Source organism: Pelophylax lessonae (assembly GCF_965119305.1).
Source record: "Pelophylax lessonae genome assembly, chromosome: 13".
In the NCBI taxonomy this organism is placed as follows: Eukaryota; Metazoa; Chordata; class Amphibia; order Anura; family Ranidae; genus Pelophylax; species Pelophylax lessonae.
The window spans coordinates 191,009,709-191,026,494 of record NC_138780.1 but is presented as its reverse complement, the minus strand read 5'-3'; the positions used below and the strand labels follow the sequence as shown (position 1 = coordinate 191,026,494).

Here is a 16,786-nt window from a genome sequence, read left to right as displayed (position 1 = left end):
ATGCATGCATGTAAGATGGAAATAAATAGGTCTAGTTCAGGGCTTGACAAATTTGCTTTGAATTGAGGAGCCAGCTAAAAAAGCTAGGAGCCAGTTTTTTTTTTTTTTTTTAACAAATCTTACGGGTTGGACATGTAACATTCCCGAAGGTGAACTTATCCGTTTACCACTTCCCGCAAAACGACGTACCTGTACGCCATTTTGTTGAAGTGGTTATACTGGGATGATGCCTGCAGCAAGAGGAATCACCCTGGTACCATATTTTAGAGCCGGTGGTCGGCTTTCTAGTGATAACAAGCTAAGCCACTCAGCCGTTATCGCAAGCAGCGGGAGGGGATGTGACCCCCCGCCTCCTTCTGCCGTTCCGTCCAGGTCTCCCGTCCCACTGGAGATTTTTTTTTTTCTCCTGTTTTTTGCCTGTGAGATCTACAATCAACTGCCGGACTGGGCTACGGGCGGGATGATCTAGATCCAGTGGTCACCCCAGTCTGTCCAGCTAGAGTGCGCAAACCTCCAGCTCCACGCTAGGTTGGCCATGACATATCTCCACCAGACGGGGGCTGGCCTCCAAGTTAAATGCTTCGCAAGTCGCATACGACCGGGTCGCGGGCCGAGTCACAGAGTTCTTCCTGGCCGACAGCCCCCCTTTTGGATGGCGAGGGGATCTGTCTGGAGTGGTGCCAGTTCTTGGTATGGTGAGTAGCTGTCCTCCCTCTACCCCTAGAGGGTTTTGGGGTGGACGTTGGCCCCCTGGGTTCCCCTCCTTCCCATTAGGCACCCCCCTTCACCCGTCCCCCCTCCACTTATGCAGGGGCTGTGTGGGTTTGTCTGGTCCACCAAGGGGTGGGGATAGGGCGTTATGCTGGCGATGGGGGGGGGGGGGGTGGTCTGCGCGACCGGACGATCGGCTGTGCAGCGGGGGGGTTCTACCTGGTGGGGGCTCCTTTTAGGGCCCGTCGTCCTGCCTGGGCTTGTCCTTGAGGCCTGGGGGGGGCTGCTACACCCAGAAGGTTTTTTATCTTAATGCATAGAATGCATTAATATGAAAATCCTTCCTGACCCTACAACTCCTTTAATAATCTCCATAGGCGACGTTTTAAACATTTTTTACAGGTTACCTGTTTAGAGTTGCATAGGAGGACTTGCACTAGAATTATTGCTCTCGCTTTAAGGCTTGCAGCAATACCTCACGTGTGGTTTGAATGCCGTTTTACATATGCAGGTGCAAAGTACGTATGCATTTGCTTCTGCGTGCGAGCACGAGGGGTGCTTTAACATTTTTTTTAATTGTTTGTTTTATTTTATTTTGACTTTTTCCCTTTTTAAATGTTTTTTTTTATCACTTTTATTCCTGATACAAGGAATGTAAACATCCCTTGTAATAGGAATAGGTCCTCTATACAGCAAGTTCTGGGGTCTATTAATGGCGCTTTTCCACTGCATGGAAACGAACGGTTCGGCACGCTTTTGTGCTTTTCCACTGCTGGTACCGCATGGTATAGTGTAGGAACGGTTCGGTACGGTACGGCGGCGCTTTTCCACTGCATGGAACTGAACGGTACGGTATGGTACGGCTCTGAAAAAACAGTACCTACTCGATTGTGGTTCCAACAGGTACCAAACTGGTACCATATCCCACAATCCTTTGCATGCAGTCACTACTAGCCACTGATTGGTCAGAGAATCCCACCCACCCCGTTGTTATCCCACCCACTTAACTTTAGTACTACTTTAGTGGAAAAGACAACCATACTGTACCGAACCGTTCCAACACCGTACCATGCGGTACCAGCAGTGGAAAAGCAAACCGGGCCGAGTAGAGCCGAGCCGGTACTTGCAGTGGAAAAGTGGCTGGAAAGCCTGAGATCAAAAAGAAAAAAAATGATCTCAGGCTTCCTAGCCGAGGAAACGGCAGTGTTTACATCTTCCGAGGCCGGATGTGACGTCATAACGTCACGCCCAGCCTCTGATGGTCATAGAGACTGCTGGGGACCATCTGGTTCGTGGTATTCACTATGATAAACAGCCGCCACCGACAAATTCATTCTCCGGGTCACCGTTCAAACTGGGAGCCAGTGGAAGCACTGGAGGGGGGGGGGGGGGCGTCCCGTCCCGTCCCGTTGCCTGTAAAAACAATCAAGCGGCTGAACAGGTGCAGGGAATCACCGGCTAAAAGAGAAGATATCTGAATGATTCCTGCAGCTGCACCCACCGTTCAGATTTCACGATTTGAACTCCAGGACGTCATATGATGTCCACCGAAGGAGAAGTGGTTAAAGCGGTTGTATCTTCAAAAAAAGGAAAAAAAAAAAAAGTGTGCATCGCATGCTAGCTCATTATGAAATACGAGCGTACGGGAGTTCACTTTCCGGCAAGGAGCTCTGAAGGTCCACTGGACCTTCAGAGAGTATGCGCCGCTTGTGTCAGCGGCTGCATGCTGGGCAAATATCTCCTAATACCGTACAAGCTTAGGAGATATTAATTTTACCTATAGGAAAGCCTTATTATAGGCCTTATTATAGGCTTGCCTGTAGGTAAAAGTTAAAAAGCGGAGTATACTGCCACTTTAACCACTTTACCACCGGAGGATTTTGCTGTCTTACGCCTGGGCCGATTTTTGCGATTCGGCACTGTGCGACTTTAACGGACAATTGCGCGGTCATGCAACACCATACCCAAAGCAAATTGACGTCCTTTTTTTTCCCACAAACAGAGCTTTCTTTTGGTGGTATTTGATCACCTGTGCGATTTTTTTTTTTTTTTTTTTTTTTTTTTTTTTTGCGCTATAAACAAAAAAGAGCGACAATTAATTAAAATAACAATATTTTTTATATGAAATTCCCCCCTAAAAAATGTAAAAATCTAAATTTTTTTATCATTTTAGGCCAATTTGTTTCCTGCTACATATTTTCGGTAATAAAAATCGCAATAAGCGTATTTTGATTGGTTTGCGCAAAAGTTATTGCGTTCCCTAACGAAGGGAAAGATTTCTGTCATTTTTGGTGTTTTTTTTTTTTTTTTTTAACGTGTAATGGCGGCAATCTGCGATATATTTTTTTTTTTTTGTTTTTTTTTTTGCAGCACTGCGACATTGCGGCGGACAGATCGGACCCTTGACTGACATTTTTGACACTTTTGGGGGTACCAGTGACATTACTGCAGTAATCAGTGCTATACATATGCACTGTTACTGTAAAAATGACACTGGCAGGGAAGGGGTTAATTTTATTGGAGAGGGAGGGGTTAATGTATGCCCGGTGCTTACTGACGTGTGGGGGGGGAGGTGACTGAGTGACACAGGGACAGATCGCATGTTCAGCTACGCTGAACCCTGCAATCTGACCCTGCCTGTCACTTAGGAGATCCGCCCGCTTGTGTTTACACAAGCTGGCGGATCTCCAAACTCGATTCCCCGACGATCGGGGAAGAGCGGCGGTGATTACCGCTGCTCCTCCCCTGGCCCGACTCCCACTGTGACTGAATACAGCGGGAGCGTGCCCCAGGCGGTGCGTGCGCGCCGCCAAGAAAGGGGAGTGTCTGGCGATGTAGGTCTACGTCACCAGACGATAACCAACCACTGTGCCGCAGTAGAGCTCTAGTGAGCAGCGGTAAAGTGGTTAAGAGGTGCATGCATTGCATTTTGGGACCTGGGTAGAAAAATGCAGATCATCTTTCATTTTGTTCCCCAGTAAGTTTTTAGTGCTTCACCAATTTATGTCGTCAGTGGCGGGACAAGGTCCAACTATGGCCCCCAAGGCTGAAAGTCCCCCCCCCCCCTTCCTTCCTTCCTATGACCTGCTACCTACTTCAGCAGCATAGGTTGCAGCTCCTGCCCCCTCCTGCTGAAGTAGAGAAGGTGGCCGTCTCTTCTGCCTACCGCTTGGCCTGGCCCCGCATGTCATAAATCATTTCAGCCTCAGGTTTGTGATTGTTGCAGCTTCTTCTCTAGTGCCGCCTTTTTCAACCAGGGTGCCTTGAGGTTTCTTCAGGGGTCCCCTGACAAAATGCCTAAAAATTGCCCCAAATTGTATACAAGCTGGTGGGTGGATGAAACATGACTTTTAGTTACACAAAGCCACAGGTTTTCATTGTACACCACCAGGGCCGCTGATAGGGGGGGCCCGGGCACACAGGGGGGCCCACACAGAGAGGGGGATTAGTGATGGACAACAAATACAGAAATCTTCCTCCAGCACCTGAATCTGATCTCTCCCTCTCCCGTCTAATGACATCAGTTGATAAGAAGGATGTCAGTTACCTGCATATCATCCTTGTTTGACCCTCCCCTGCCCCTCTTCATCAGTTTTGGGGTCTCATTTGCTAAGTGAGGGAGAAGAGAAACATTGGAATACTAGTCGGTACCAGTTTGCAAAAGTGTATTTGCTTTGGAAGACTAAATCACCTTTACTGTTGGGTGTCCTACGTGTATTGATGTTGCTGCATTATGTAAAAATATCAGAATAGTTTTTACATTTTAGAGTGGGGCACCTCCAGACTGTCCATAATTTTGGAGGGTGCCTCGAGATTGTCTATAGCAGGGATCCACAAACTACGGCCCTCCAGCTGTTGCAGAACTACTCATCCACTGAGGCATTGTAAAACTCTAACATTCACAGACATGACTAGGCATGATGGGAATTGTAGTTCCTGAACAACTGGAGGGCCATAGTTTGAAGACCCCCCCCCCCCCCCCTGCTCTATAATTTTAAAGGGTGCCTTGAATGAAAAAAGGTTGAGAAACACTGCTCTAGTGAGACAGAGCACAGTGCATGTCCGGACAGCAGGGGGCGCTGTGTCCTCATACTACCTCCAGCTCCATTCTCAGCAGTGACTCGGTCATATTGTAGAGTAGAAGGCCCCAGTAACAGAGTGACAGGTCCTCCTGCAGCGTGCCATTAATACCGTTATGTCATTTAGTACTGTCAAGTCATTGCTGCAAAGATTAAGCTTCCGGGAACAAACACGGCAGCTGAAAAACAAGGCGATTACGCTGCCGCCTCTCTGCACATTAACCGTCCCCTTCCCCTCAATTGGAAAACTGGATCTCAGGGGGGGATAGGAAATGCTGCCGGGAGATACAGAACTGCGTAGAGTAATCGGGTTTATTTAAAGGATGAGTCTGGGAACCGTACGTCTGGGTGCGCGTTCCTGAGGACTCACTCATAGCTGAAGCCTCAAGATGAACCCGACAGCCCAACAATTGGAAGCATCAGAATAATCGAAAAACATTAAATTACAATTAAAAAAAAAAAAGTGGTCATGGCCACTCCTGTGTTCTCATTGCAACCAGTTTAACCCTTTTGCTGTCAGAGCAGTTTTTGCATTTTTTTTTTTTTTGCACGTTTAACCACTTTAAGACCGGAAGATTTTACCCCCTTCCTGACCAGGCCCTATTTTGCGATTCGGCACTGCGTTACTTTAACGGACAATTCCGACTGTACCCAAATGAAATTTACGTCCTTTTTATCCCACAAATAAAGCTTTCTTTTGGTGGTATTTGATCACCTGTACGATTTTTTTATTTTTTTTTATTTTTTACGCTATAAACAAAAAAAGAGCGACAATTCTGAAAAAAAGACAATTTCACATTCTGCTATATGACATTCCCAAAAAAAAAAATTTTAAAATCTAAATTTTTTAACATTTTAGGCCAATTTGTTTTCTGCTACGTATTTTTGGCAAAAAAAAAAAAAATCGTAATAAGCGTATTTTGATTGGTTTGCGCAAAAGTTTACATCTACTAGCTACGGGAAAGATTTATGTCATTTTTAATGTTTGTTTTTTTTTTTTTTTTTAGTAATGGCGGCGATCTGCGACATTACGGCGGACAGATCGGACCCCTGACTGACATTCTTGACACTTTTGGGGGGACCAGTGACGTTACTGCAGTAATCAGTGCTATAAATATGCACTGTCACTGTAATAATGACACTGGCAGGGAAGGGGTTAACACTGTTGGCGATCAAGGGGTTAAATGTGAGCCTCATGCTTACTGACGTGTGTGGGAGGAGGGGGTTCTGTGACACAGACAGAGATCGCAGGTTCAGCTATGCTGAATCCTGTGATCTCCTCCTGTCTGTCACTGAGAAGATCCGCCTGCTTTGTTTACATAAGCAGGCGGGTCTTCTCACCGTTCCCTTAGAAAACCCTGTTTTCCATCCGTCTAGTGGGACGGATTGGATGGGATCGGATGAGAACAGACAGGCGATCCGTTCCCATCTGATTCCCCTATAGAGAACAGCGGGGACCTGAAGCTCCATCTCCGCACACAGAGCGGAGACACAGCTGCCATCCGCCTGCTCAGCGGGGAATCGGTGGATCGATCCCCCGCTGAGAAAAACTGAGTCCGCCGACGGACTCCCCTGTGTGAAAGGGGCTTAAGGCACTGATGTTTGTTTTGACAGCTGTGTATGTGAACACCGTTTCACGGTTTACCTTCTCTTTAACCACTTCAGCTCCAGAAGGTTCACCCCCCTTCATGACCAGGTCATTTTTTGAGATACGGTACTTCATTAATTTAACCGCTTGCCGACCGCCGCAAGTAGATTTACTGCGGCGGTCAGCCCCGGCCAGGCAGAGTGACGTTAATTAACGTCACTAGCCTGGGAGGGTCTGGGGAGTGAGCACGCGCCCGCGGAGGCGCGCTCCCGCGTGGTCACGGACCCCCCCGCACGTGTGACCGGCGGACCCGATGTCCGCCGGTCACTCGGCGATCGTCGGGGGAGAGGGAGAAAGTCAGGCGGCTTGTGTAAACAAGCTGCCTGTCATTCTTCTCGGTGTAAAAACACTGATCAGACGGATCTACTATGTAGAACTGTTGATCAGTGTCCTTACACCTCAAGCCACAGCCAATAACAGTAAAAAGCACGCCCCTAGGGACACACATAGCCCCGCCCTTTAAAAAAAGTTAACCCCTTCACTGCCAGTGTATTTTTACAGTAACAGTGCATATGTATAGCACTGATTACTGTAGTAATGTCACTGGTAACCCCAAAAGTGTCAAAAATTTCAGTCAAGGGTCCGATCTGTCCGCCGCAATGTCGCAGTACCGCAAAAAAAATCGCAGATCGCCGCCATTATGCGTTAAAAAAAAAAAAACAACAAAAATGACAAAAATCTTTCCCTTTGTTAGTAAACGCGATAACTTTTGCGCAAACCAATCAAAATACGCTTTTTGCGATTTTTTTTTTTTTTTTTTTTTTTTTTTTTTTTTTTTTTTTTTTTACCAAACATAGGTAGGATAAAACAAATTGGCCGAAAATGTTAAAAAATTTTGATTTTTACATTTTTTTTGGGGAATTTCATATAAAAAAATGTGAAAAATATTGTTATTTTTGCAAAATTTACGCTATTTTTTTGTTTATAGCGCAAAAAGTAAAAAGCGCACAGGTGATCAAATACCACCAAAAGAAAGCTTTGTTTGTGGGAAAAAAAGGATGTCAAATTCGTTTAGGTACAGCGTCGCACGACCGCGCAATTGTCCGTTAAAGTCACGCAGTGCCGAATCGCAAAATACCCCCTGGTCGTTTAGCAGCCAAATCCTCCGGGGCTTAAGTGGTTAACTGACTATTGCGCAGTCATGCGACGCTGTACCCAAATAATATGTATCCCTTTTTTTCCCACTAATAGAGCTTTCTTTTTGGTGGTATTTGATCAGATGTGTGATTTTTATTTTTTGTACTATAAACCGAAAAAGTCCGACAATTTTGAAAAAAACAAAACCATATTTTACTTTCTGCTATAAAACACATCCAATAAACTAAAAAAAAAAAATTTGAATTTCTTCACCAATTTAGGCCAATTTGTATTCGGCTGCATATTTTTGGTAAAACAAAATCCCAATAAGCGTATATTGATTGGTTTGCCCAAAATTTATAGCGGCTACACACTTTGGCAGGGATCCTCAAACTACGGCCCTCCAGCTGTTGTGAAACTACACATCCCATGAGGCATTGTAAAACTCTGACATTCACAGACATGACTAGGCATGATGGGAATTGTAGTTCCTGAACAACTGGAGGGCCATAGTTTGAAGACCCCTGCAGTATGGGATATTTTTATTATTATTATTTATTATCATTTTTATTTTTTTTTACTAGTAAAGGTGGCGACGATCAGCGACCTATAGCAGGACTGTGATACTGCGACGGACAAATCGGACACCTAACGGACACTCTTTGGGGACCAGTGACCCCAATACAGTGATCAGTGCTAAAAAAAATATGCACTGTCCCTGTACTAATGATGCTGGCTGGGAAGGGGTTAACATCAGGGGCGATCAAAAAGGTTAACTGTGTTCCCTGGGAGTGATCACTAACTGTGGGGGAGGTGCTTTGACTGGGGGAATGTAAAGATCCGTGTTCCTGCTTAACAGGAACACAGGATCAGCGCATTCCCCCCTCACAGAACGGCGGTCTGCCTTGTTTACATAGGCAGACCACCGTTCTACCTTTCTCCTGAACGATCAGCGAGTCCCATCCAATCACAGCGGGAGCAGGTCACCGGCAGGACGCATGCACGCTCCAGACCCGGAAGTGTCAGAATAAGTAAACCCAAAATTTCCTATTATTATGTGGCTGCTGTGCCTTTTACTTGTATGAGTCTCCTGTTCTCTTTGAATTGCTCCCTTTGTGTGAAATCCCTGGTGTTCCTTCCAGTCCCTCTGCTTTCCTAATAAAAACTGACCACACTAAGCATGAGAGCACAACGTGGTTGTTTTCTAACTGTGCTGAGAACTCAGCCTGCTCTTTTTCAATATTCAGATTTGTGCTGACACCTCCCACCCCGCACAGCCATTCACTGGGAAGTCAAGTGTGCTGTAGTTTCTCTGCCCTCACCTCTCTATGCACCTGAGATCAGAGGGAATGTAATCACTTATCAAAAAAAAAAAAGGGGGGAAAGGTATTAATAATTATTTTTTTATTTCTAATGTATACACACGTCTTACCTTTCATTTCTGTTTTAAACTAAATGGGTTGTTTTACAAGGTGAGGGTTCATATATATTTTAACTTCTGCTCATAGCGTGCAGGCCAGACGTGTATACATCCTGAGCTCAGGTTTACTTTAACCACTTGCCGACTGCTCACAGTATATTTACTGCGGCAGTCAGCCCCTCACAGGCAGAGCGACGTAGGTCTACGTCGCTAGCCTGTGAGGGTCTCATGAGCGAGCGCGCGACCGCTCGGTCACGGAAACCCCCCCCCCCCCCCAGCACGTGTGACCGGCGGACCCGATCATCCGCCGGTCACTCGGCGATCGTCGGTGGAGAGGGAGAAAGGCAGGCGGCTAATGTAAACAAGCCGCCTGTCATTCTCCCCGGTGTATGAATGATGATCATACGGTTCTACTATGTAGGACCGTTGATCACTGTTCATACATCTCAAGCCACAGCCAATCACAGTTAGAATCACGCCCCTAGGGACACACACAGCCCCTCCCTCTCAAAAAAAGTTGACCCCTTCACTGCCAGTGAAATTTTACAGTAACAGTGCATATGTATAGCACTGATTACTGTAGAAATGTCACTGGTAACCCAAAAAGTTTTAAAAATGTCAGTGAAGGGTCCGATCTGTCCGCCGCAATGTCGCAGTACCGCAAAACAAATTGCAGATCGCCGCCATTACTCGTTAAAATAAAAACAACAAAAATGACAAAAATCTTACCCTTTGTTAGTAAACGCGATAACTTTTGCGCAAACCAATCAAAATACGCTTGTTGCGATTTTTTTTTTCTTTTTTACCAAACATATGTAGCATAAAACAAATTGGCCGAAAATGTCAAAAAATTTTGATTTTTACATTTTTTTTTTTGGGGAATTTCATATAAAAAAAATGTGAAAAATATTATTTTTGCAAAATTGACGCTCTTTTTTTGTTTATAGTGCATGATCAAAAAATCGCACAGGTGATCAAATACCACCAAAAGAAAGCTCTGTTTGTGGGAAAAAAAGGACGTCAAATTAGTTTAGGTACAGCGTCGCACGACCGCGCAATTGTCTGTTAAAGTCACGCAGAGCCGAATCGCAAAATAGGCCCTGGTCAGGAAGGGGGTAAAATCTTCCGGGGCTTAAGTGGTTAAGTGAACCTGATTTCTAGGGCGTGTATCGGGACTGGACATGTGAGCCATTGTTTGAGAATCTGGTCTTGCAGCCGTTAGACTGAACGCCTAGCAGCCACTCCCCGGAGCCTGGCATTCAATGCTCGCTAACTGCCTAAACCTCATCTAATCCCACGTATTATGCTGGCAGAAATGGTTTTTTGCTCTGCATTAAGGTCCCAGTTTCGGCTCTCTGATGTTCCAGCCAGGAGGTGTTCCGTCTATGAAACTTAATCCCGGCACTTGATCTCCTCCGTTCACTGACATGTTGTGTTTTGGCTATGCTCCTTGCAGAGGAGGAAGCGGAGGTCGTCTGCTTTAGTTATTTTCTCATTGAATAGGTGCGTGGAAATATCGCACTGGGCGTTTTTGTCACCCGACAGAACTGTATCACTTCAAAATGAACCTTTTAGTAGATTGGCCAGAGCATGCCACGTTGGGGGAATTATGCTGAAGCAATAAAGCCATTTTTTATCCCTCCAGGAACCGCCAAATGAGAGCTGTGTACAAATAATGCTGATTTGGCTCAGGTGCTGGGTACAAATGTCAAAACTAGAGATTCTGGATTAACCCTCTGCACACTGCTATAAACCCTTTTTCAACTTCACATACGTTGCTATACATGTTTAAGCTGACCATCTGCATCAAAGTAATCCCTCTCTGGCCAGTCCCTACACTGCTCTGCCAATGCAAATGTTCCAGTGGATATGGTGCCAATATGGGGCAAATAGACACAAGTTGTAGGAGAGCTCCAAGGTTCAGGTCTGGCCACTGACCTGCTATGCAATAGAAATAAGATATACCTGTGCTCCAATCCCAATGGCTTCTACATGTATATGTTTTTTGGTTTTTCGTTTTTTTTTTTGTTTTCAAAAGTTTTCTAGAAAGGCTTTATAGCAGTGTGTAGAGGGTATTAACCACTTGAAGACTGGGCCTTTTCTGACACTTTTTGTTTACATGTACCAATCAGTACTTTTTGCTAGAAAATTTCCCCCTAAACATATTATATTTTTATTATATACAGTGCCTTGCAAAAGTATTCGGCCCCCTTGAACTTTGCGACCTTTTGCCACATTTCAGGCTTCAAACCTAAAGATATAAAACTGTAATTTTTTGTGAAGAATCAACAACAAGTGAGACACAATCATGAAGTGGAACGAAATTTATCGGATATTTCAAACTTTTTTAACAAATAACTGAAAAATTGGGCATGCAAAATTATTCAGCCCCCTTAATTTAATACTTTGTAGCGCCACCTTTTGCTGCGATTACAGCTGTAAGTCGCTTGGGGTATGTCTCTATCAGTTTTGCACATTGAGAGACTGAAATTTTTGCCCATTCCTCCTTGCAAAACAGCTCGAGCTCAGTGAGGTTGGATGGAGAGCGTTTGTGAACAGCAGTTTTCAGTTCTTTCCACAGATTCTCGATTGGATTCAGGTCTGGACTTTGACTTGGCCATTCTAACACCTGGATATGTTTTATTTGTGAACCATTCCATTGTAGATTTTGCTTTATGTTTTGGATCATTGTCTTGTTGGAAGACAAATCTCCATCCCAGTCTCAGGTCTTTTGCAGACTCCATCAGGTTTTCTTCCAGAATGGTCCTGTATTTGTCTCCATCCATCTTCCCATCAATTTTAACCATCTTCCCTGTCCCTGCTGAAGAAAAGCAGGCCCATACCATGATGCTGCTACCACCATGTATGACAGCGGGGATGGTGTGTTCAGGGTGATGAGCTGTGTTGCTTTTACGCCAAACATAACGTTTTGCATTGTTGCCAAAAAGTTCGATTTTGGTTTCATCTGACCAGAGCACCTTCTTCCACATGTTTGGTGTCTCCCAGGTGGCTTGTGGCAAACTTTAAGTGCCGGTTCACACTTATGCGCTTGCGCTTGCAATGCGAATTTGCAGTGCGAGTTTCCCTTGTGTTTTTCAATAGTACCAGCGCGATTGTAATGAAAATTTTATTGCGTTGATTATGTTAATTAAGCTCAGGAGGGGTGGAGCTGAGGGGAAAATCAAACAAAAAATAAAAATTCGCACATAAGAATTCGCACATATCTGAACTGATAATGCGAGTCCAGACCGATTTACATTGATGTCTATGGAGACTAAATTCGCAACGCAACTCTGTAAACTCGCACAAGACCCTTTTTATCATCGCATCACATTCGCATCTGGATCGCAACGCATAGATGTGAACGAGTGTCACGAATTCAATGAATTTTGTAAATGCATGCGATTGGAGACTATTTAGAACGCATAGCATTCGCAGTACAAGCGCATAAGTGTGAACCGGCACTAAACAACACTTTTTATGGATATCTTAAAGAAATGGCTTTCTTCTTGCCACTCCTCCATAAAGGCCAGATTTGTGCAGTATACGACTGATTGTTGTCCTATGGACAGAGTCTCCCACCTCAGCTGTAGATCTCTGCAGTTCATCCAGAGTGATCATGGGCCTCTTGGCTGCATCTCTGATCAGTCTTCTCCTTGTATGAGCTGAAAGTTTAGAGGGACGGCCAGGTCTTCGTAGATTTGCAGTGGTCTGATACTCCTTCCATTTCAATATTATCGCTTGCACAGTGCTCCTTGGGATGTTTAAAGCTTGGGAAATCTTTTTTTTATCCAAATCCTGCTTTAAACTTCTCCACAACAGTATCTCAGACCTGCCTGGTGTGTTCCTTGTTCTTCATGATGCTCTCTGCGCTTTAAACGAACCTCTGAGACTATCACAGTGCAGGTGCATTTATACGGAGACTTGATTACACACAGGTGGATTCTATTTATCATCATTAGTCATTTAGGTCAACATTGGATCATTCAGAGATCCTCACTGAACTTCTGGAGAGAGTTTGCTGCACTGAAAGTAAAGGGGCTGAATCATTTTGCACGCCCAATTTTTCAGTTTTTTATTTAACAAAGTTTGAAATATCCAATAAATTTTGTTCCACTTCATGATTTGTCCCACTTGTTGTTGATTCTTCACAAAAAATTACAGTTTTATATCTTTGTTTGAAGCCTGAAATGTGGCAAAAGGTCGCAAAGTTCAAGGGGGCCGAATACTTTCATAAGGCACTGTATATTTCTCTATATATACAGTCTTAACCACTTGCCGACCGCCGCAAGTAAATATACTGCGGCGGTCAGCCCCTCACAGGCAAAGTGACGTATATAAACGTCACTAGCCTGGGGAGCGAGCGCGCTCCCGGACCCCCACCCCGCGCGTGTGACCGGCGGACCCGATGTCCGCGGGTCACTCGGCGATCGTCGGGGGAGAGGGAGAAAGTCAGGCGGCTTGTGTAAACAAGCTGCCTGTCATTCTCCTCGGTGTAAAAACACTGATCACACGGTTCTACTATGTAGAACCGTTGATCAGTGTCCTTACACCTCAAGTCACAGCCAATCACAGTAGAAAGCACGCCCCTAGGGACACACACAGCCCCTCCCTCTCAAATAAAGTTAACCCCTTCACTACCAGTGTATTTTTACAGTAACAGTGCATATTTATAGCACTGATTACTGTAGAAATGTCACTGGTAACCCCAAAAGTGTCAAAAATGTCAGTCAAGGGTCCGATCTGTCCGCCGCAATGTCGCAGTACCGCAAAAAAAATCGCAGATCGCCGCCATTACGCGTTAAAAAAAAAACAACAAAAATGACAAAAATCTTTCCCTTTGTTAGTAAGCGCAATAACTTTTGCGCAAACCAATCAAAATACACTTTTTGCGATTTTTTTTTTTTTTTTTTTTTTTTTTTTTTTTTTTTTTACCAAACATATGTAGCATAAAACAAATTGGCGGAAAATGTTAAAAAATTTTGATTTTTACTTTTTTTTTTTTTGGGGAATTTCATATAAAAAAAAATGTGAAAAATATTGTTGTTTTTGCAAAATTGACGCTCTTTTTTTGTTTATAGCGCATGATCAAAAAATCGCACAGGTGATCAAATACCACCAAAAGAAAGCTCTGTTTGTGGGAAAAAAAGGACCTCAAATTTGTTTAGGTACAGCGTCGCACGACCGCGCAATTGTCCGTTAAAGTCACTCAGTGCCGAATCGCAAAATACCCCCTGGTCTTTTAGCAGCCAAATCCTCCGGGGCTTAAGTGGTTAAGCTGTAGGGTTCAATGTTGAGTTGGCCCACCCTTTGCAGCTATAACAGCTTCAACTCTTCTGGGAAGGCTGTCCACAATGTTTAGGAGTTTTTCTATGGGAATGTTTGATCATTCTTCCATTTTTCATCCATGTCTTTATGGACCTTGCTTTGTGCACTGGTCCAAATCATTTGATGGAGAGGTGATTATGGTGTGGGTTTTTGGGGTTGGCCTTGGCCCCTTAGTTCCAGTAAAGTTACAAAAAAAATTATATATGATCTGGATCTAACATCAAAGTGGGGTGTCTCCATCCCAATATCCATACAAAAAAAAAGCGAGAAAACCACAAAAGTGGCTATATTTGCCCAAGGGACTTTGTATGAGGCACCACAATTAGTAAAACAGAGTACAATAACATGTCATAATCTAAAGACTTTAGTAACAGAGATTGTAACGTCCAGTGTGTCATGATAGACTAATCAATAAAAGCAATACAAACGATGATAAAATCCCAATATAGGCATACACATGAAGACCATGATGAGAACTGCATCTATTGCACTCTACGCGTTTCGTGAAGTGTACTTCGCTTCCTCAGGAGTGGATGCACATCATGCGTCTATAAAGTAAAATTGTAGTATAAGTAAGATGTATATATTTTTAGAGTATCTAGACTGTGTCAATATCATGAGTATGCAACCAAACATTGGACAGATAAACCATCGAAACTTGTACTCACTAGATCAGTCTAAACCGGACAAGAACTGGAAAATGTGGGCGGCCGGAGAGTCTAACCCGGGAGCCATGGGGGGACCAGTGAGCAGAGGGGTAATGAAGAGAGCAGAACAGAAAATGATGCGGTGTATAAACCATGAATCTACAATAAATTGAAAAAAGGGGAGAGGTTTGGAGAAATAAAAATGCCAATCAGAAGTTGTAACAATAAGTATATAGGTATTAACCGCTTGCCTACCTCCGCAAGTAGATTTACTGCGGCGGTCAGCCCCCGGCGCGTGTGACTGGCGGACCCGATGTCCGCTGGTCACTCGGCGGGGGAGAGGGAGAAAGTCAGGCGGCTTGTGTAAACAAGCCACCTGTCATTCTCCTCGGTGTAAAGACACTGATCACATGGATCTACTATGTAGATCCGTTGATCAGTGTCCTTACAGCTCAAGCCACAGCCAATCACAGTAGAAAGCACGCCCCTAGGGACACACACAGCCCCTCCCTCCCAAATAAAGTTAACCTCTTCACTACCAGTGTATTTTTACAGTAACAGTGCATATATATAGCACTGATTACTGTAGAAATGTCACTGGTAACCCCAAAAGTGTCAAAAATGTCAGTCAAGGGTCCGATCTGTCCGCCGCAATGTCGCAGTACCGCAAAAAAATCGCAGATCGCCGCCATTACGCGTTAAAAAAAAAAAAACAAAAATGACAAAAATCTTTCCCTTTGTTAGTAAATGCGATAACTTTTGCGCAAACCAATAAAAATACACTTTTTGCAATTTTTTTTACCAAACATAGGTAGGATAAAACAAATTGGCCGAAAATGTAAAAAAATTTTGATTTTTACATTTTTTTTTTTTGGGGAATTTCATATAAAAAAATGTGAAAAATATTGCTATTTTTGCAAAATTTACGCTCTTTTTTTGTTTATAGCGCAAAAAGTAAAAATCGCACAGGTGATCAAATACCACCAAAAGAAAGCTCTGTTTGTGGGGAAAAAAAGGATGTCAAATAAGTTTAGGTACAGCATCGCACGACCGCGCAATTTTCGGTTAAATTCACACAGTGCCGAATCGCAAAATACCCCCTGGTCTTTTAGCAGGAAAATCCTCCGGGGCTTAAGTGGTTAATGTCCGAAAGAGTAATACTGACTGGCAAGGTAGAGGTAGAAAAAAGAAAGCTCTATTTGTGTGGAAGAATGCTATAAATGTAATTTGGGTACAGCGTTGCATGACTGTGCAATTACCAGTTAAAGTAGTGCAGTGACGAAAAGCAAAAAAATGCCCTGGTCACGTCACGTGGTTACATAGATATTATATGTTGGGTTTACAAATATGTTAATTGTCCTTTATTTAGGACCTATTGTATGTGAAGCCCTGCAGTGTCCGTCCCTTACTTTGTATATAGAGGGACCGTCACATTCTAGGCTCAGCAGATGATTGGAATACCAAAGCAGCTTTTTGTGTTTTCCAGGTTTGTGTCTGGAGAAGCTGCCGGTCTCTGCTTCTATGAACAGCCTCCATGTGGACCGGGACCAAGAGATCATCACCTGCTATGAGAAGGCTGGAGACATTGCCCTGCTCTATCTGCAGGAGGTGGAGAGGGTGAGTGCCTGCTGGACTCTGTCCTTGGTTGATGAAGCTTTTATATTCTATGTCGTTCTGCAGACAGTCCTCGGTTTGGTCTGATGGGAATGGAACAAGCCAGGTGTTTGATGTAGCAGAAGCGCACTGGGAATGATAAATGACATAATAAAGCAGACCACGGAGGAACAAAAATTGAGACCAATGTTGTTGTAATGAAGAAATATTTATTTCTCTTTTGTTCATTGACGGACACAGCTCCTTATCTTAACAATTGGGT

General features: G+C 44.1%; 1 protein-coding gene across 6 annotated transcripts in view; it reads left to right on the top strand.

Moving 5' to 3' along the window:
* Positions 1-16,786, top strand: part of TTC7B (tetratricopeptide repeat domain 7B) — a gene marked incomplete at its 3' end in the record, with an annotated part of 261,869 nt that overhangs the window by 35,736 nt on the left and 209,347 nt on the right. For all 6 annotated transcript variants that reach the window (XM_082242786.1, XM_082242790.1, XM_082242787.1 and 3 more), the window contains exon 4: positions 16,397-16,527. In XM_082242786.1, coding sequence (XP_082098912.1) covers positions 16,397-16,527 — 131 coding nt within the window. The remainder of the gene's footprint in view (positions 1-16,396; positions 16,528-16,786) is intronic.